Source organism: Vanessa cardui, chromosome 14 (genome assembly GCF_905220365.1).
Source record: "Vanessa cardui chromosome 14, ilVanCard2.1, whole genome shotgun sequence".
In the NCBI taxonomy this organism is placed as follows: Eukaryota; Metazoa; Arthropoda; class Insecta; order Lepidoptera; family Nymphalidae; genus Vanessa; species Vanessa cardui.
In genome coordinates, this window is record NC_061136.1 from 12,638,308 (window position 1) to 12,659,664 (window position 21,357).

Genomic DNA, 21,357 nt, shown 5'->3' on the forward strand with positions numbered 1-21,357 from the left:
TTAACTAATATAACTAGATACACGGAAGTACTACGGAAGTGGTTTGGAAAGGGATCATCTATAAATGGACATTAACAGCGGCAATCCTGTGGTAGCGTCGGCATATTATGTTTTTTAAATATTATATTAAAAAAAATGTTTTAAATTGCATTGTAATATTTTTGTAATATTAGTTCGTCAAAGTATATTTTTGCTCTTAGAAATCTAATCTGGTGCTGGAATAAAATTTAAATAATTGAAAATACCTTTCTTAAATTACGTTTTTATTATTTAGATTTCCGCAAGACACACGTTGGAAAGAATAGTGGATAAAGGTAATACAGCGAGACCAGGGAGATGAGGCGTGGTTACCTACGAAATTTAGTCGAGTTTGTCCTGCCTAGAACAAACAACAACTTGGATCCATAAAATACAATTAAGTTCGTAATTAAATGCTACGCTGATGTACGCCTTCATCATGTTCATAAACATGTTCAGATAACAAACAGGCAAAAGTATAATAAATTGATTTTATTTCGTGGAGAATAAATATTATGTACTAACGTGTATGTAATAACAAAAAAATATATAATAATATTTTTTATAATACAATAATATTTTTTTTTGTTAAAATTAAAATTTATTATTAATAACGTGTATTATTTTTTGCAATTATTAAAAATAATTAAAACAACCTAATTTCTTACATTTTACAATTTGATGAATTTGTTGACCGTATTTCGCATGCATCTGTGTGAGCGCGTAAGCGACTTGTCAACACACGCATTTTAAAAAATATTCCACAGTTTTTGAAGGTGAGGGCGCATCTAACGATTTAAATCTTTGGGGTTAGGATGTTGCGGTGGCATTAAGATGTAAGTACGCCCATTTTTATCACAAACACGTAAAGATATAAAAGTTGAAAGTATGAAATAATGAGAGCTAAACAAAATAAAAACTCAAAGTCTACACGAAAAGAATTGTAAGGTTTTCTTTAATAATATCTTTATTAGTAAAATGTTTTTATCAACTGGTCACACTGGTGGCCGCTTGGCGGCGCGCGGGATTCAAATCAGCCATCTTAGGGACGCGGACGCGGGAAGCGGATTCTTGGAAAATTCTGTTTGAAAGTCTAAAGTTATATTTTAAAATATATTGTATGTGCAACTGAATATTGGAGTTTAATTGAAAACTTCGCCGACACCTACTGGAAAAGCGTCTTTACATCTCAGAAGCCAGGGATAAACCAATACAACAGTAAGTACGCGCCTACAACTTAATTATGACCCACATTGATCGATTGTTAAGTTTTATAGTTTGTCTTCTCGTCTAAAAGTATATATTACGAACATATAGAATAGTATTAAAATTTATAGTATAATATTAAAATGTATAGTATAATATTAGAAATAGTCCGAATGATCTTTTTATATAAGGAGAATGCTTCCCCAAAAAAAAAAATCAATATATTTCACCACGAGCTCACAATACATTCGCTTGCCGTGACGCCCATTGCCAAGCTAAACTACGCCGCTTACAACTGTTACTATCGAATCATTTTAACAACGAAAATTGTAGCTTCTTATTTAAAATTATATTTATGTTCAATTATATTTAATGATTGTAATTTTTTTTTAACTTACATTTATATTGTATGTATTAAATTAAATTAAATTTATTAGTAGTACCTACATTTAAATCAATACAATTATAAATCAAAACTCATATACGAATAATTTGTATTAAAAAAAATATATATATATTTCATGCAATTTTATTTTATTTTTGGGTAGAACGTATGGTTTTTTACGATAGTAGGGATTTCGTCTTTTAAACATAATACATATTCCTCGATTTTAAATCTAATGCACACAATTTCCGATTACGAGTTCCAGATGATGGAATCAAACGATGTTGGCCGGAGTGCAGAAACTCCTCGACGCAGCCGGTCACGTTCCAGGCGCAGTCTCACTCGCGGACGTGATCGCGACTCCAATCGACGCAGCCGCAGCTATTGCCGTCGGCTACAGGATCGCGAAGAGATGTTGAGGCAAGAACAGAAGCGGGTTCGCCAGCTGGAGTTCGAGCTGCAGCGAGAACGAGAAACGGAGCAACGTCGACAGCGAAGCGTGCACCGCCGATCTCCGCAAACAGCTACGCGTGACAGCCGTAGCCGCAGCCCTGGCCCCAGTCGTGGCCACAAACGCTTTCGATACCGCAGCAACAGTCGTGCACGCGATGGGGACTACCGAGAAGATTCAAAAAGGTCACGTAGTCCATCTTTTTCTTCTAAAGATGTAACTCAAATAATTAAGTCTATTAAAGATATCTTACCGTCACAGCCGAGCCATAGCACACAAATTTCGAATAGAGATAGTAAAAACATTATACCTGAGTTTAATCCTTCAGAGAAAAACCAGCGTATGGATATTTGGCTTAAAAAGGTTAATGAATGTGCGATGGTCTACGGCTGGGACGAGAGGAGCACAATACATTTTTCTATGCAAAAACTGTCTGGGTTAGCTAAAATATGGTATGAGAGTCAGAGCTCGATTTTGTATAGCTGGTCGGAATGGCAAGTCAAATTATTAAGCGCCTTTCCTTGCGATCAAAATTATGGGCAGTTGCTTGAAGACATGTTAAAGCGTAAAAGTAGGATTAACGAACCCATACAAAACTACTTTTACGAAAAACTTTCCCTACTTAACCAATGCGATATTAGTGGCAAGCGTGCTGTCGATTGCGTTATCCACGGCATTAGTGATAGGACCACGAGGTCGAGCGCATTGGCGCTACGATGCGATGAACCTGATGATCTATTGAAGTTCTTAATTAGCAATAATAGAGATCCTTTCACTCCTCAACAATTATCTTTGAAAGACCGTAATTATAATACATACGACGATAAGGTAAGTCATCGCTCCAACGTGAAAACCAATCCTGGGTTGTTTTGCTATAATTGCAAAGAGAAAGGGCACCCGTTTTCTAGATGCCCAAAGCCTTTAGTGAAATGCAGCAGTTGTAATAAAGTAGGACATAAGGCTGAACTTTGTCGTTCCAAACAAGAGACGGAATCGAGAAAAGCCGATGGCGTGGCAAAAACTATGCTCATAAGTAGTTCGAAGCCTAACAATAAATTTATGAAGGAAGTAATTGTAGAAGATATGCCGTACCAAGCGTACGTTGATCTAGGCAGTGAGGTATGCTTAATTGCACAGTCATGCTTGGCGAAACTCGGGATGTTTCACGACCAGATTCCATCAACTATGATGAGTTTCGGCAATAACCTTGTGAGTTCATTGGGCTCTGTAATGCTAAACATATCTATAGATGGTGTAGATGCAACTGTCTGTTTCCGCGTAGTAGAGGATCAGTTTTTAGAGAAAGACTTGATTATAGGGCAAACCTTCACAGAACAACCTCACGTAGTTGTTTATAAAGACGTGAATAAGTTACAATTTATACGCGTTGACTCTGACCTACCGAATTTTATTCCAAATGAGGATGATGAACGGTTTCATAAGGTCAGTATTGTAGCACGTTGTAACCTTCAAGGGACTGCTAGCGTCAAGGTCAAGACTGGAACGTTATTTAACGGAAGTATAATAGTTAATACGAAGATAGTTGGTAAGCTACGTGAGCAATATATTATTTACGGCGGGGTTTACGAAGTCAAAAATGGTTTATCTTACGTCACAGTACAACCCTGTGCCATTCCATGTCAGCTTCAGAAAAACTCGGTAATCGCCAGAGCCGAAAGAGTAGAATCGGTTTATAGACTTGTGAGCGAAGAAATTTCTACAGCTATAGACACTCGCACCGAATCTACCTCAGCGAAGAACTTTAACGAAGGTCTAATACAAATACGTGAAACGGTTCCTGAAGAAGCCAGAACCAAGCTTATAGAAGTTCTGCGACGCCATGAACACTGTTTTGCGTATGGCTTGGCTGACCTTGGTTGTACGAACGCGACAGAAATGAACATAGAATTAAACAGTCAGCGCTCCGTAGTTTATAGGCCCTATCGCCTGTCTTACCATGAAAGAGAGAAGGTTCGTGAAATGGTTCACGAGATGTTAGAAGCTGGCATCATTCGAGAGTCAACTTCTAATTACGCTAGTCCGATAATACTTGTGCGAAAAAAGAACGGTGGAGTACGATTATGCGTTGATTACAGGATGCTCAATTCCTTAACCGTAAAGGAGAGATACCCTATCCCGATAATAGAGGACGAAGTGGCGAGATTATCGGGTCAAGCGTGGTTCATTACACTTGATCTAATGTCAGGTTATTATCAAGTACCAATTATGGAAGAAAGCAAGCATTTGACAGCTTTTGTGACTCCCGACGGTCACTACGAATATAATCGTATGCCGTTTGGACTAGCCAATGCCCCAGCTGTCTTCCAAAGAATGATGAACCATGTTCTAGGACAGGCTCGATTTAATAAAGCAACAGTTTATTTAGATGACTTACTAATTTTTGGTAAAACGCCATTTGAATGTATATCCCGTTTAGAAGAGGTCTTGAAGTTGTTAGAAAATGCACACTTGAAACTGAATTTATCTAAATGTAGTTTCTTACAAACAAAGATCGATTACTTAGGGTATGAAATTAGCGCGGCTGGTATACGTCCAGGATCTGCCAAAATTCAGAGCGTAATGGATTTTCCCTTGCCACTAAATGTGCATAACGTGCGCCAGTTTTTAGGACTTGTGAGTTATATTCGAAAATTATATATTGCTCCAGCGTCCAATGAGAAGTCAAGGCCCATTTCATCCCGTAGCTTATTACAGCCGCCAGACGACACCAGAAGAAATAAACTTCCACTCATACGAGTTAGAAACTTTGGCAGTTATATGCGCCTTAAAGAAGTTCCGGGTTTATCTCTTAGGGAAGCCATTCAAAGTGGTCAGTGATTGCAGTGCCCTGCGCTCTACGTTTGAGAAGCGTGATCTGATACCCCGAATTGCTCGCTGGTGGATCGCTTTGCAAGAATTCGACTGTCATATCGAGTATAGACCGGGTACAAAAATGGGTCATGTAGACGCCCTTTCCAGGAATCCCACATATGACACGGACATTACAGACCACGTTAGATATCCACCAGTACTGGTCATTTCCGACGAGGATTGGTTGCTGACCTTGCAACTAGGTGACCCCGAGTTGTGTCGGATTAGGGATATTGTCAGCAGTTAATTAGATTCTAAAGGATTAGCCTACATAAGAGACAATTATGTGTTAAAGAACAACAAATTGTTCAGATGCCTTGGGGGAGATAAGGAGAACGTCAGATGGGTGGTCCCTAAGGGCGCGAGATGGCAGTTGTGTAGGATGAATCACGACGATATAGGTCACGTTGGTTATGAAAAAACCCTGGAACGCTTGAAGAAAAGTTACTGGTTTGCAAATGAAACGATTTACGAAAAAGTATGTTAGTGCATGTATAGATTGTGCCTACGCTAAAAAGGCTGCCAGTGGGCGAGAGGGATTGTTACACCCTATAGAGAAAGTTGCGATTCCCTTTCACACACTGCACGTTGACCACCTTGGACCCTTCGTGAAGTCGAAAAGGGGATTTACACTTACACTAAATGTCGTGGACTCCTTCACTAAGTTCTTGTTTATTAAACCTGTACGGAGTACTAGTACTCAAAATGTGATAAAGGCATTGCAAGACATTTTTGACATATTTCGAGCACCTGATAGATTGGTTAGCGATCGAGGTTCTTGTTTCACTGCTCATGCATTCCGAAGGTTCTGCCTTGAGCGAGGCATAAAACACGTGCTAAACGCGGTGGCAAGTCCCAGGGCTAACGGTCAAATAGAGCGCTACAACAGGACCATACTTGACTGTTTGACAGCCCAAAATTTACGGGACAATGAAAAGGAATGGGATAATAAAATTGGGAAATTACAATGGGGCTTAAACAATACGATACAAAAAACTACGGGAAAGACACCAGCTGAAATTATGTTCGGTACATCAATGAACAGCGAAGTCAAACCAGTTTTGAACGCGGTCGTGGAAGATAATCGCAAGATCACCGACTTGCCCGACCTCCGTACCGAAGTGAAGGAAAGGATCGATGAAGCCCAGGCTGTGCAAAAGAAGCAGTACGACCGAAATAGGCACATTGCTCGTACATATACCAAAGGTGATTTAGTTAAAATAACAAAAGTTGCATTTCAAGGTAAAGGTCAAAGCACGAAACTAATGCCTTCTTACGAGGGCCCTTTTAGAGTCATTGCGGTTATAGGAAACGATCGTTACAGGGTTGCTCCAATCGCGGGTTTTGAGGGAATGAAAGGGAAACGCAAAACCACGGTTGCCGCAGATAGAATGAAACCATGGATTCATGTAGACTCATTATCTTTAAATGAAACAGATAATGAAGAAAGTGATACTGAATCAATTGAATAAATATGCTCTCAAGTCGAATCCCTTCCGGCCAGTTACGAACTACCCAGAACATAAATGTAATTTAGCCTAATGCTCGTACATTGCGATTAAGCTTAAAGGTAAAGCGAAGATGTTGTTTTGTGTTGTTTCGGTCGAATGTGACCTGCGCACACATTCGTCCCTAACCTGATGCAGCACATTCAAATATATATATATATATATAGTTCACACCTAAAATAATAATAAAAATTGAAATGTGTGTATTGACTTTAATATTTTTTAAGCTAACTTCAATAAATTTGTTTTTGTTTTTTTTTATTTTACTTTATAGCAGAATATCGTGATTAGTACTGTATAGTTTTCTTTCTTTTCATGTTCATGAATTCTAAACAAAATGTCACTTCTGTCTGTAAATATCACTTTGAGTTTTGCTAAAGAAGTTACGATATAATATAAAATAATTAAACTTAATTATTCCGATTTTAAGATCACTTTTCGATTATAAGTATAGTTATAAGTGGTAACAAGGTTACAAAGATAGTTATAAGTGGTTACAAGGTTACAAGGATAGTTATAAGTGGTTACAAGGTTACAAGGATAGTTATAAGTGGTTACAAGGTTACAAGGATAGTTATAAGTGGTTACAAGGTTACAAGGATAGTTATAAGTGGTTACAAGGTTACAAGGATAGTTATAAGTGGTTACAAGGTTACAAAGATAGTTATAAGTGGTTACAAGGCTACAAGGATAGTTATAAGTGGTTACAAGGTTATTATCATAGTTATAAGCGGTTACAAGGATAATAATTATTGGTTTTTTTGACATATTTAAGTGTCTATTGAGTTGAATTATATAACGAAATTATTAGTTAATATATATACACAATTTGTATTTTGCTAATTTGTTGACGATTTATAAATTGTAATTAACAGTTTGTTTTATATAATTATTACAATAAAACAAAACTATTGTAATTGTTATGAGGAGTACCTATTATAAAATTGAATATTGTATAATATGTTATTAGAATGCCTCGTTCTGCCAAGTGTTAGGTTTTATATGGTTCCACCTGGTGCATGCATGAGGACATGCATGTCATCAGGATGGTCGAGTGTAAGGTTTTCTTTAATAATATCTTTATTAGTAAAATGTTTTTATCAACTGGTCACACTGGTGGCCGCTTGGCGGCGCGCGGGATTCAAATCGGCCATCTTAGGGACGCGGACGCGGGAAGCGGATTCTTGGAAAATTCTGTTTGAAAGTCTAAAGTTATATTTTAAAATATATTGTATGTGCAACTGAATATTGGAGTTTAATTGAAAACTTCGCCGACACCTACTGGAAAAGCGAGTTTACATCATATATGGTTTATATCGAACTAGTGACCCACACCGGCTTCACCCGGGTGCAATCCTATGACATCACATTAGAAACTTCTAAAATAATCAGTGTTACTTTAATACATTGTCAATGTATTATATAAAAAAACCTTCCTCTTGAATCACTCTTCTCTATTAAAAAAACCGCATCAAAATCCGGCGCGTAACGGATCTAACCATACATAGGAACAGATAACGAAAAGCGATTTTATTTTATACTATGTAATGATGATTACGAAAAATGGAAATCTTTCTATACGTCTGCCCACGAAAACAAGCCATACATCTTATCGACGTAGTGACAATTCGCACGCAGTGATTTACTACGTGCATTGATTTATTATATTTATTGATTTATATGTAGTATACAATGTACAATAAGTCAATATTCAATGCATAAAATTAATAATTTATCTTAATCATAATTATAATAACGTCATTTAATCAACATTCGAAAGGATTAATTTTAATTAGTTCATTATGTGATAACAATCATTTACAGACCACACCGATACATCACTGACAAATAACTTATACTAGAGTAACCATAGCAACGTAAAGAGGAGGTAAGAACAAAAGAGGTCCGTTATCGTTGGCTGAACTCCTTTGTCATCATACAACATATTCATTCATGGAAAATAGGAGTTTTGTTGCTCGATTTTTTATAGAAATGTTACGTTTTTTAATTCATCCCACCACTTCTTTACTCCACCTTTATTGAGTACTAGCGACCCGTCTCGGCTTCGCACGGGTGCAATACCAAATATACCTTACCTTCTGAAATAATCAGATTTACTTTTCTATATTTCCCATTGAATAATAGATATAAGATATACAAAAAGCGTCCTCTCGAATCACTCTATCTATTACAAAAATCACATCAAAATCCGTTGCGTAATTTTAAAGATCTAAGCATACCTACATAGGGATAGACAGCGGTAAGCGACTTTAATTTTGAGACTATTATGTTTTATACTTTGTAATGATCAATAAAAATATTGTGAATATGTTTCGAGTAGAGTAAGCTTCCATAAAAATATCTCTAAATACACATAGGAAATTACTTCCGTAACCACAAAAAATTAAGTTAAATAAATAATGGCATACTATTCGTGTGAATATGTAATAACCTATACAGCACTCTATTATTTACATTAACTTAAACGCACCCATGATAACTGCCTATGCCTATAATTTCGTACTACACTAAACGATTTTGGTTCCTATACTATTTTTATCACTTTGTATAGATAGGGTGATGGTCAAATAGGCCACCTAATAATAAGTGGTTCAGGTAGGTCAAACAGATACCGTATTTGTCAGTCAATCCACCTACATTAGTATATGAGATTAATAAATAACTACATTTAGGGGAAAAGAAAATTATTTACACTAAATCATAACTATGTCACTTCAATTATTCTGAAGCTTAATATTGTGAGTTTTATAGACTTCTCATTTTTAATTTCATCATACTATAATAGATTTCAGCCTTCATTTATTAACAGAACAATTCAAAGATTTAGTATCCAAAAAGCGTTAGCGACGTTTCAAAAAACAAATTATTAAACGATTATACACACTTAGAAACCGCATTTTTTGGTGGAAATTACAGTGTTTTAATTTTTTTAATATATTTGTGGTCTATTCTTTACGGAGTTCTATAAAATAAGTCCAAAAATAAAAATATCGTATCTTCCCTATTGCAACTACAACGGCACAAACACATCATTTAGAATTAGAGGTAACCCTTTGCCTTACCAGCTTATTACAATCACCATAAGAATATCTATATGAAGCTTTTTGCTAAATTTATTTAAAAAAGGATATTAGCATTTAAAATATTACTGTAACAAAATGTAGGATTTATTTAAAAATAATATGTCACATCATTTATACAATAATTGTATAATTATTAATATTAATATGGATTGTCGATTATCACTAAATATATTCTGTTGACTGTCATTATCTGACATCTGACAATTACATACATTAAACAAGTTTTTTCGAATGTTTTTTATCATAGAATAGAAATAAAATAGTCAAATATCGTTCTTGTAAAATATTTTGTTATCTTTATTTATTCTATATGTGCTCCGGGTATGTCTTTTTTTTATTTAACTCCGGTTAAAGGTGACTTACCAATATATGTATTAGAAAATATAGTGATTAAGAGATTGGACTTTTTAAAGGATGTTATTAAGAATCAAAACATCGTTTACAACGAATATGTTGTAGAAGGAAGTGTGTATGATACTGTGGGCCATTATATGCTTTGTATCATAGTTATTTTAGAAAGTAACTCGGAATTTACACAGTTTTTTATTAAAGCTGAAGAATCATTATTTATACACAGATTAAAAACACTTGCTGCCTATGATTTGAGATGTTTTGCTAAAAAACTTCTTCGTGTTATTAGAAAACATCCAGAAAATTTCAATTTTCCTGATTCTCTGAGTTCACTTTGTCGACATTTAATATTAAAGCATGTTGTACAACATGTCTGTTCTGATACATGTATTGATAATTGTTCTGTATATTCAATAAAAGTAAATTTTAAACATTGCCTCACGTTTATAGCTAGGAGGCAAGTCGAACTTAAACATGGCATTGCTTATATTCCTTGTAGTAAATGGAAAATTTATTTAATACAATTATTTAAAGAAAATCTAAGAAATAGATTGTCTCGAACAAATTTAGATAGCCTACACAATGATCCAAGGATTGCTGACATCAGGAGATTAGTCAGAAAAGAAATTCCAATATTAAATAATTCGAACATTTATATTTTAAAAAGTAATGAAGTTGATAATACATCTAAACAGTTTCCCCCTTGCATGCTTAACTACCATCAAAGTCTAAGAAATAAGCACAGATTATCACACAATCAGAGATTCTCTTACAGTTTATTTTTAAAAGATATTGGTATGCCAGTGGAAGAGGCTGTTAAATTTTGGAGAAATGAATACCAGCAAGCCCCTAATGGTAAACATAGTTGTTGCCACAATTGGAAAAATGATGAGAAGAAATTTATTTATGGAATAAGGCACTTATATGGATTAGAGGGTAGTAAAAAAAGTTATTCATCTGGAAACTGCTTACGTTTGCAAAGCTTTACAGAAGGCAGCTGCCCTTTTAAAACTTTTGACAGTGAAGCAATATTACATCTATTAGATTTAAAGAAAACTGATCCCTCATGGTCACAAATTATGATACTTCGAGAACAACATCAGTACACATGTGCTTGTAAATTGTACTTCCAAAAGAGATTTCACCGTGTCTCAAATTATATCTGTGATAGTAACTTTAATTTTAGTCCTGTTAAGTATTACTTTGCAACAAAATGTTAAAAGTCATGAATTTGTAATTTTGTATATCTTAAAAAGACAATTAAAAATATTCTTAAATGAATTTATCTTTTTCTTTTTACCATCCTCTACAAAGCTAACTATAGTATTAAATAATAAATATAAATAAATGTACAAAATAAATTATTTGTACATACTTTTCAAAAAATTAACTCATTATCAGATTTTACTTAATTTTTTTGATATATATAAGAAGAAATACTAAAAATGCGATTATTATAAATAAATACTAAAGAAAAAGTAACTTTTCATCCAAAGAAATATATATTATCAAAGAAAATAATTAAATTCTATGACTAGGATAGAGTATATCTTTAGATGTTACACTAATAACAAATAAATACAATACAATATAATTAAATATATATGTAACATGCATTTATTTTTAATATAATATATTTAATTTGTAATTATTTAAATTAAACAAAATATTGTACTTGAATTGGAAGTAAAAATTAAAACACACTAAAAATACCATATCCAATAGTGACTTTTGATTAGTCAAAAAACTGGCAACCCAGTATACGACTGCGATCCAAAACGTCAAAAAAAAAAGCGAAGCTTGTGATTTGATTAGTTATTTGTTCTATTATTTTTACAAAATCTCGACTCAATCACAGCAATAATCTCATTGTTTAGGTTAAGATTTGAGGGGTGACATAAAATATTTGGAGAAGTTTGAGGGTGTTTTCAGTGAAGTGAGTTAAGAGTGATATTTTTATGTGCGTTGTTTAGCTGACGATCTGTCATGTACTTATATTGGAGGTTTCTTAAATAGACCTTTGATGTCGGGGCTGTGTATAAAAATAACATTGGATTGTCGCGACCGTTCGGGCGGTGGTGCCTAATCCCGCCTGCGCCCCTTTCACGATGGCTTCTAAGAATTTATTGTTTATATCTTTCATAGTTTTGGGTAAGTAAACCAAAGTGCAACAAACATTCCTTAACCAATTATCCAATTGATACTCTCGATATACAAACAGATATATAGACATGAAATTTTAATGAACAGGACTGATTTAGTTTTAGGTCATGTATATTCAATTCCGAATTTGTGTATGTCTAAGCTTAGAATTTTTTTTAACATGTAACTTTTGCCAGTAAATCTACTAATATTCTAGTAATAAATACAACTGCTACAGTAAGTTTGTTACAAAACACTACAAAAAAGTCATATGCAAGGATGATTGATAATGATGATCAAAAGTATTATAATGAGATATTTATAAACAAAGATATAAATTACTTATACTACATATTAACATCACTATTATTTCTTCAATAGTTTAAAAAATGAAGGTAAAAGAGGGAATTATATTTAAAACAATGTTTACATTTTAAAGATGATTGATTTAGAAGATAGGCACTGATTATCTAATGATGATAATAGTAGGTGATCGTCACCATAAATATGTACTACAAAATATGGTAACTATATTTATTATCAATACCAGCCTCGAGAACTATATTAAACTTTTAAGGCCTGACAATAAAATAGCAGCTGTTCATCCCTAAGGAAATTTGTCCACTCTTGCCATACAAGATTTGTATTCCAACATGCTTCTCCAATGTGGGTTGATGGATACACATGTAAAGTTTTCTTCCCTGCTGTGTATGAATTGGATTATAAACACAAATTAAACTTACTACAGCTTGGTGGGAAGTGTTGAGTCAGTTTTTATTTTCTATATTTGAATTTTTTGTAGTTTCAAACATTGCTTAAGTAAGATAAAGTTCTTACATGAAATAGAGTTCCATCTATAATCTATGATGTCTATACATTTGTAAGGATTGTTAATCTTATTAACAACAGGCAAACATATAAAAAACAATAAGTGAAAATCATTTAGCATAGCTGACTAATATAATAGGCCAAAAAGCTCAGTAGTATATCCCGTAGAAGTTAATAAAAGGTTGTGTGACATTCAGGCCTACTGTAATTACTAATTTTTAATTTGGATTGCAAATTATTTCAACTGGATTGTAGTGTGGGTTTAGATTCAATTTGTTCTAAGAGAAAGTATATTTTCCTTTTACTTTTATATTCAAAATCTGTATATGTAACTATTATGTAAATATTTAAATTCAATTGAATCTTAAACTTTATACTTGACGACCTCCATGGTCGAGTGGTGTGTACACCAGTTTTCTCGGGTATGCCACTCTGAGGTCCCGGGTTCGATTCCCGGCCGAGTCAATGTAGATTACCATAAGTTTTCTATGTTGTCTTGGGTCTGGGTGTTTGTGGTACCTTCGTTACTTCTGATTTTCCATAACACAAGTGCTTTAGCTACTTCGATTGGGATCAGAGTAATGTATGTGATGTTGTCTCATATGTATTTATTTATTTATATCAGAAATCATGGTACCTTAAGTTTAATCCTTCATGTTTCTATTGTCAATTTGTTTTCTGATTGCAAATATAACTATACCTACTAAACAGAATTTTAAAATACAATTTAACTTAATCATAAACATAATTAATGTTTTTAATATGTAAACTTGTATTTTTTTGGGAAAAAGCTTGGGAACTTTATATTAAATTAAAATTAATTATTTCTAGGTGTGCATGGAACAATGATCAATTCAGTACACGCTGCTCCACCATCGGATGAGAATTTACCGCCGCGACCCAAAGAGGGCGGAGTCGATACGCGTTACTGCGAATTCTTCAACGACAGTATACCACCGCCATGCTACAACACGCAAAACACAACATGTCCCCCGCGGACTGTAGTGATGGAACAATGCATGCCCATCGAGACAGACAAGAGCAACCATTGCTTCGTCGTTTGGCAATTCGATAACATAACGAACAAAGCAACAGTCAAAGTAAAAGGGTGCTTCCTCGACACCGTCGCGTGTAACGACAGGGCTTCCAATTGTAGACTTCATAATATGAAACTTCCTCTACTTCATTGCTGTTGCGAAGGGGACATGTGCAATGAAAACGCAACGTTTCCGGGACTAGAAGCTGGAATGTCAGCGCCGACTGAACTGCCGCCGGAACGCATCCCGGCATCTCCTTTACCGACTTCCGAGGATGACACTAAAGCCGTTATAGCCTACACGTTGACACCTCTCTTCCTGCTATTTGCTATTTTAGTTGCATGTTACCTCTTGTACAGAAAACGTAAGGGGAGCTCATTCGCCGAACTTGGTAGCGCTGAAGCCTCCCTGTCGAGACCACCCTCAGCTGGTGCGGGGATGGAGAACGAAACTGGTGGCCTGCTGAGTCAAGTGACTCTGTGCGAAGTACGAGCTCGTGGCAGATTTGGAGCAGTTTGGAGAGCGAAACTCGGCCAGCGAGACGTAGCCGTTAAAGTGTTTCCGTTACAAGATAAGCAATCGTGGCTGGCAGAGCAGGAAATATACAGATTGCCCCGCATGGACCACCCAGACATATTGCACTACATCGGAGTCGATAAAATGGGTGATAATTTGCAAGCCGAATATTGGCTCATTACTGCCTATCATGAGAAGGTATAAATATAATGTTACATAATTTGTTTGTTTCTATTTATAACACGATTACAATAATAGCTATGGGCGTATTGATAATTATAACAAATTTGTCAGACACATGTGTGTATGCCTGATAAGGATGGCACCAATGTTTATAAAGTATACCTATTATAAAATGATTTTTCTATAACATTTTAACAAAAATCCAGAGTATATTTGTTGTAATGATTAAATATATTATTTTAACATTAATAATGACACCAATATTTCTTTATGTATTATAATTTATAACGGATGAATGTTTCGTTTTCTAGGGCTCCCTATGTGACTACCTGAAAGGTCACACCTTGACGTGGCCGGAGGCCTGGCGCGTCGCAGCGTCGGTGGCGCGCGGCCTCGCGCACTTGCACGAGGAGGACGGCGGGAAGCCGGCCATAGCGCACCGGGACTTCAAATCGAAGAATGTCCTGCTGAAGTCTGACCTGAGCGCCTGCATAGCCGACTTCGGGCTGGCGCTGGTGTTCGTGGCGGGCCACGGCTGCGGCGACGCGCACGGCCAGGTCGGCACGAGGCGCTACATGGCGCCCGAGGTTCTGGACGGCGCCATCAATTTCACCAAGGACGCGTTCCTGAGAATAGACATGTATGCGTGCGCGCTCGTTCTGTGGGAAATTTCGTCGAGGTAAGTTACAAAACTTGAACATTTTGTTTGTACCTAAACAATAGGTATAATTTAAGCATGGCGAGCAATATAGCCACCTATCGTCAAAAAGTCACCTTCATCTCTCTCCACTACCATATGTAATTATTAATAGTAGTATTTTGTGTATTCATCTGATGGCAAAATGCTATAATTAATGGTGAGTTAGTGTTTGTCATAGACTAGCATAACTTCCACTCGTGAATACTTCATTCCAGTAGTATCAATTAAACCTCAAATTAGCCCTTACAAATTGATAACATCAAATTTGGAATAAACATGCAGTTACATCAAAAACAAACTCAAATGTAAAAATAAAAAGATATAGATAAAATGTCTGGACATTGTCTTCATCATCAAATTAATAAATTGATTGAAATGTTAACTTTTCAATATTTCAGAACATAGTTTTATCAAGATAAACTGAAATCAAACTCAATAGCTACATTTTATATATTTTTTTTCTTTTTTTGTGTTTGTCCAATACATGTGTCATAGCATTTCATTATAATGGTTTATTATTTAATCATATAGATGCAGCGATGGAAACATAGAACCGACAGCGCAGTATCGTCTTCCGCTGGAAGAGGAGGTGGGTTCACACCCGGGCCTCGAGGAGATGCAAGAAGCTGTGGTTCAGAGAAAACTCAGGCCGCACATTCCACCTCAGTGGCGCGACCATCCAGTGAGTAACGCCTTATCAATACTAGTGCTTATATTAAAGTCTTACTGATGTTGTCCTGTCAGAATGTATATAATTATGAAAATCTGTTGATTGGTAATCGCGTAATATGATGCAGTGCCATCTAGTGGCGAGTTATAAAAAGTCGACATCTTTAAAAACCTTTTCTAAGAAGAAAGTCGTACATACCAACTTTTAACCGTGGTCAAACAACTTAATTAACAATATATATTTTATATTAATATTAAACAGAAATAAATAACTATATTAAAAAATCGAAAGTAACTCTATTTGTCTATCTGTGATATACTCGGCAAGCACAGAACCACTGTTAAGGATGAAATTTGTCTTGAATGAAAACCAACCTCTAAAAAGGTGACAATGGTTGTAATATATTTATGCGACTATAAAATGTACTTTGTAATAGTACTTTCACTTTTAATACCAAACACAGTTCCGACTGTACATAAATATTGTCATTATGTCATCCGCTTAAAATATTAATATTTATTCTCAGGGTCTAGCCGTCATCTGCGATACAATGGAAGAGTGCTGGGACCATGACGCGGAGGCTCGCCTATCAGCCTCGTGCGTGTTGGAGCGCATAGCGGCACAGCGCCCCCCCACCGCCCCCACCGCCCTCACCCCCGACACAACCCCCCTCCTCATCCACGAGCTAAACGATCAGAACACCTGCTGACCACTGGCCGAGGACTTACCACTGATACAGCTCTGATGCGTTGACGCGGTCGAGTTGCTGAAGTAAGCATGCAGTGATTATTTCAATCTTCGTATTGTTTCTGACGGTTTTGTTGTGTGACGTCATCGAGAAACTGGTGACGTCGTAACGGCTGATTATGCAACTGTGTGCATATTTTCGGGACGAATAAAACAGTTCAGTAACTATTTATTGGTTCAAATATTTTTTATTCATTAATGGTTAGGACGAAAACTGGAGTTATAATATAACTTTTTTTTACTATTTATATGGCTCAGACGAGTTAGTGACTCTTTGAATATTGAAATATAATTTTGTACTAAATAATGAATTACGTAAACACTGTACAAATTTTAAAACAAAGATAAGATTTTGACTCACTCTAATAGTTTATAAATAGTAAATACATAATTTATTTTATATTTTTTTGAAATATGTATGTGTCTTTTTTATTATATTTATCATGCCAATCATTATGAAAAATGTATTCCTTCCAGTGTTGCCATTTTATGAGCACCTTTTTAATAGTTGTCAAGTTTCAGTACGAAAACAAAGAGTGAAATTAATATTTCTAAGGAAACAGTTTATAATGATAAAAGAAAATAACTGATGAGGTAACATTTGGTTACACAATATATTTTTAATTTTGGGGCCAATTGTTTAGTATTTGGCAACACTGCTTAGACACTATTGTAGAATACTCAGCACGGCCGATCAGAGAGCTAAACCGATTTTGCAATAATATATATTATAGTATAATTAATATTTGCATCGATCAATGCATGTTTAGATGTAGACTGTTTGAATGTCTATTGAGAAAACGCTATGGTAATTTAATTCGATTTTTAAATAATATCTTAATGTAATGTGTTGTTCCCAACTGTCATATCAGTCCATATGACATAAGCTAAGTAGCTAAGTAAGCTCGATTGGGATGTAAGTTATGAAATAACGTTAAATTTCGAATATGTGGCGTATCTTTATCAAATATTATACAGTTGGTAACTACAAGCAAACATTACTACATTTTTTGTACGTATGATACAAAAATACGAGAGTTTCTTAATGATAAATTTAACATTAATTCTTGATAATAATAATATTTTTCTCAATACTGTTAAGTTTAACGTAAATGCATTGAAAATATTTTTGTTAAATTTTTAAAGCACTATGAAGTTTTAAGACTGTTTGTATTAATTTGAAGATACCCAATAAATCAAATGTATGTATAGTACGACACAACTTAGATGTAGCATCGGCAAAATTCGTAAAACCTATCACATCCCAATAAAGTGCTCTATCCCAAATTGTCAATATTTATTTTCTATGTGAATATAATATTTACAAAAACGTAATAACTTGTAATATCATATGAACTAATATATTCGTTGATTTGAAACGTCCGATTTACATGTACTTGCTTTCTCGGGTTGAACTGACGTGATAATCTATAGCGTCGAATGACAGACAGGGAGCTGTTTCTATTGGTTGTATTAATCGGCAGTAATCGGTTTTATTGAATTTGCCGATGCTACATCTAAGTTGTGTCGTACTGTATAAGGAACAAATAGTACGATCAAATAAAGCTATTTTCAAACGTTGCACATTCCGTCGCAAGGTTTCATGTCTAGCCATTCTATGTCAATAAAATTTAAATTGTGATGTAAATATTATTATTATTTTTTGCTAAATTTCTATGTCTTTAATTAATATGCAAAGTGTGCATTTATTTTTTTAAATCGTAGGTTTATAATAACATCGCGTGAGTACAGTACACAGTGTGGCGATGAAATGCGATTAATTGAGACGCAGATTGCGCGTACGCCATTATGGAATTTTATATTCCACGAACTATATACTATTTAATTTTCGTGGCCATATTTTTTATCATATATTTTTTTTGTAAAAATATTGTTTAATATAAGACATTTAATTCTGTTTATATTTTAAATAACATATATTAGCTTATTGTTTAGGTTACATGTATAATTTAATGATGTTTTGATATAAGTATATCCATCCAAAATTAGACTGTTTTACGAAATATATATGAAACATATCTTGCCTCACAGTAAGCCCCTTCGTAACTGCTGTTTATTTATTTTGGCTTGAATTTTGTTAAATCGATAATCTCAGTGGAAGAGCACACGAGACGCGACTGAGACGCTTAGTGAAGGTTAATGTTGTGTATAGGTAATATGTTAGGACATTTTTAAAGTTTATTAGCGAACATCGAAAATTTAGTATAATTCATGCGTATATTGTTAATGTAATGTTTGTAATTAAAGTTTGTTATATTTAAAGAGGTTTCTATAGGCCTGACCACTTTTTAAGTTTGCATTATTGTTCAGAGGGTTCTTTTTTGAAAAAAAGACCTATAGTCTCCTCTTCGAATTTCGATTACAAACTATTCGTTTTTCCTCTGCCTTATATAGCAATATTTAGTGAGGGGTGATATTACTAATATTGGCATCAGAAAATATCAGTCACAAATTCGAGTATTTTTTTTTTATTTCTATCGCATATCATTGTGAAAGTTGGAAAGCTGAGATCGAACGTCGAATTTGTGTGTCACTTTTTTGACGTTCGATTTCTGCGGAGTGGCGAGCGCTCATTTTTATTATAAAAGATGGCGGTGGCGAGTAAAAACAAAATGGCGGGACAGGAAGAGACTTTGAAAAATGCCAAATTTCAAACTGCAGATTCCAGCATACTATTCGTTTCGCCTAATGACTTATTTTAAGAAATTGTAACGGATCGTGCGTTGTAAAAATATCTCGAAGGAAATGTAATTGTATCATAAATTTATTGTGATTTTATATGCATATTGTACTAAATATCAATAGGAAATACGGTTTGATTTCCTACGCCGAGCATATCACCACACATAGACTAAGCGAGTTGCCAAATGTATAGTTTACTTTAAGATTATCTCTGGATGTCATTGTAACGTTGTGGACACATGCAGCTAATTTAATATTTCATTGATGTGGCCTAATTCTATTGATATTTGTATACTTCAAGCCATTTTTAGTAGTCATTATAAACACATCAATAGATTTGGACATGTATTGATAAAGGCTCTATGATTTCATTGAAAAACAAATATGGCGGATGTTATCTGTCAGTGTTTAAAGTCACTTCACTTGGCTTAGCTTGTTCGTATAGCTATATATACGGGGGCGGCTCCTTTCATTAAATATTAGATGTATTTGCAATTATACAAATACCTTATCTAATAATAGCTCATAAAATGCCAATATCTTTGCAATTAAGTGTGGACGGTAAAATTTATTTTAATATTTTTAATTTATGTGTAACTAAGGCCGCCAAGTCCATATTTTTGCATTATTTTCCATATTTATTCAAATGAAGTAAAAGTGCGATTGCTTGAACAAGCTATGTTAAATGGAGTGACACCAAAGTTTGAATAAAATTTGACAGTTGTTACTATTAGCCGGTTACTATAATCATGAAACGATTAATTTCGTCTACGTTGCGTAATTTAGAAATTAGCGATATGAGGATAAATGACATGACAGGCATTATTGTTTAATTAATTTGTTTTATAATTGTAAATGTTAAATTCGACAATTCTGCTCTGTAATATATTTTTTTGAATATAGTAACACCGGCCTTAATAGTAACGTATAACCAACACAATACACAGTACTTATTATTTTGTAAATGACTATAAATCGAATATAATGTCCGTGCTGTCGCAACATATATATATATATTGAACTATAAGTGTATAAAAGAGATGTTAAAGTAATAAAATCGTACATTATTTATTATCATTTTGTAATAATATTGTTATTGTTGAATCTGTTATGTTGAAGTTTCAGCTTTAATGCGTTTTACGTAAGTCGTGTCCACAGCTTTAGTATAAATATTGTAAGATAATTTAGGAGAAATTTAGATTCGTATAGCGTAGGTACTTTTAGAGTTTTATGAGATTCTTCGATCATAGTCGAATTCAGAGTGTCGTGGCGTCAACGATGTTTATCATTTATTTTTTATTTTTAATTAACAAATATAAATGTCTGTTGGAACTTGATGTACTAAAATATATTTTCTAGACATATAAGCACTTTTATTTTTCCTTATTTATGTCTAATAAGAGCTGAGATGGCCCAGTGGTTAGGACGCGTGCATCTTAATCGATGATTGCGGGTTCTAACCCAGGCAAGCACCACTATGTATATGCTTAATTTGTGTTTATAATTCAATTTCGGCGGTGAAGGAAAACACCATGAGGAAACCTGCATGTGTCTAATTTCATCGAAATTCTGCCACATGTTCATTCAACCAACCCGCATTGGAACACACACACACAGGTGGAAATGTTTTAAACATTCTCCTTATTAGAAGAGGAGGCTTTATCCCAGCAGTGCGAAATTTACAGGCTGTTACTTTACTTATGTCTTAAAACTTTGCAATGTTTCCCTGAAGCTAACACTGAAGAGTTGATTTAAATCAAATAAAAAAGCATCATTTAGACGTTAAATTGCCATTGCACTATTAGGTCGAGAGCTATAATATAATCTATAGTTCACATTCACATATATAATCTATGGTTCACTCAAAACAAAGACAACTTTACTTCTTTTTGGTACTTGTTATTTTCTAAAGATAGTGTTGTGTTGTTGATATTTTA

At 34.5% G+C, this 21,357-nt stretch overlaps 2 protein-coding genes across 2 annotated transcripts; both read left to right on the forward strand.

Annotated features, from left to right (window-relative positions):
* Positions 1-9,765: 9,765 nt before the first annotated feature.
* Positions 9,766-11,172, forward strand: LOC124535365 (DNA primase large subunit-like). Its single transcript, XM_047111563.1, has one exon. It carries the CDS (start codon positions 9,867-9,869, stop codon positions 11,112-11,114), a length of 1,248 nt encoding a protein of 415 aa, XP_046967519.1. The 5' UTR covers positions 9,766-9,866; the 3' UTR covers positions 11,115-11,172.
* Positions 11,173-11,649: 477 nt separating this feature from the next.
* LOC124535198 (activin receptor type-2A-like) lies at positions 11,650-17,985 on the forward strand. The gene is made up of 5 exons (XM_047111300.1): positions 11,650-12,045; positions 13,696-14,615; positions 14,912-15,279; positions 15,832-15,982; positions 16,497-17,985. The coding sequence occupies exons 1-5, from the start codon at positions 12,003-12,005 to the stop codon at positions 16,677-16,679; spliced, it is 1,665 nt and encodes a 554-aa protein (XP_046967256.1). The 5' UTR covers positions 11,650-12,002; the 3' UTR covers positions 16,680-17,985.
* The last annotated feature ends 3,372 nt before the right edge of the window (positions 17,986-21,357 follow it).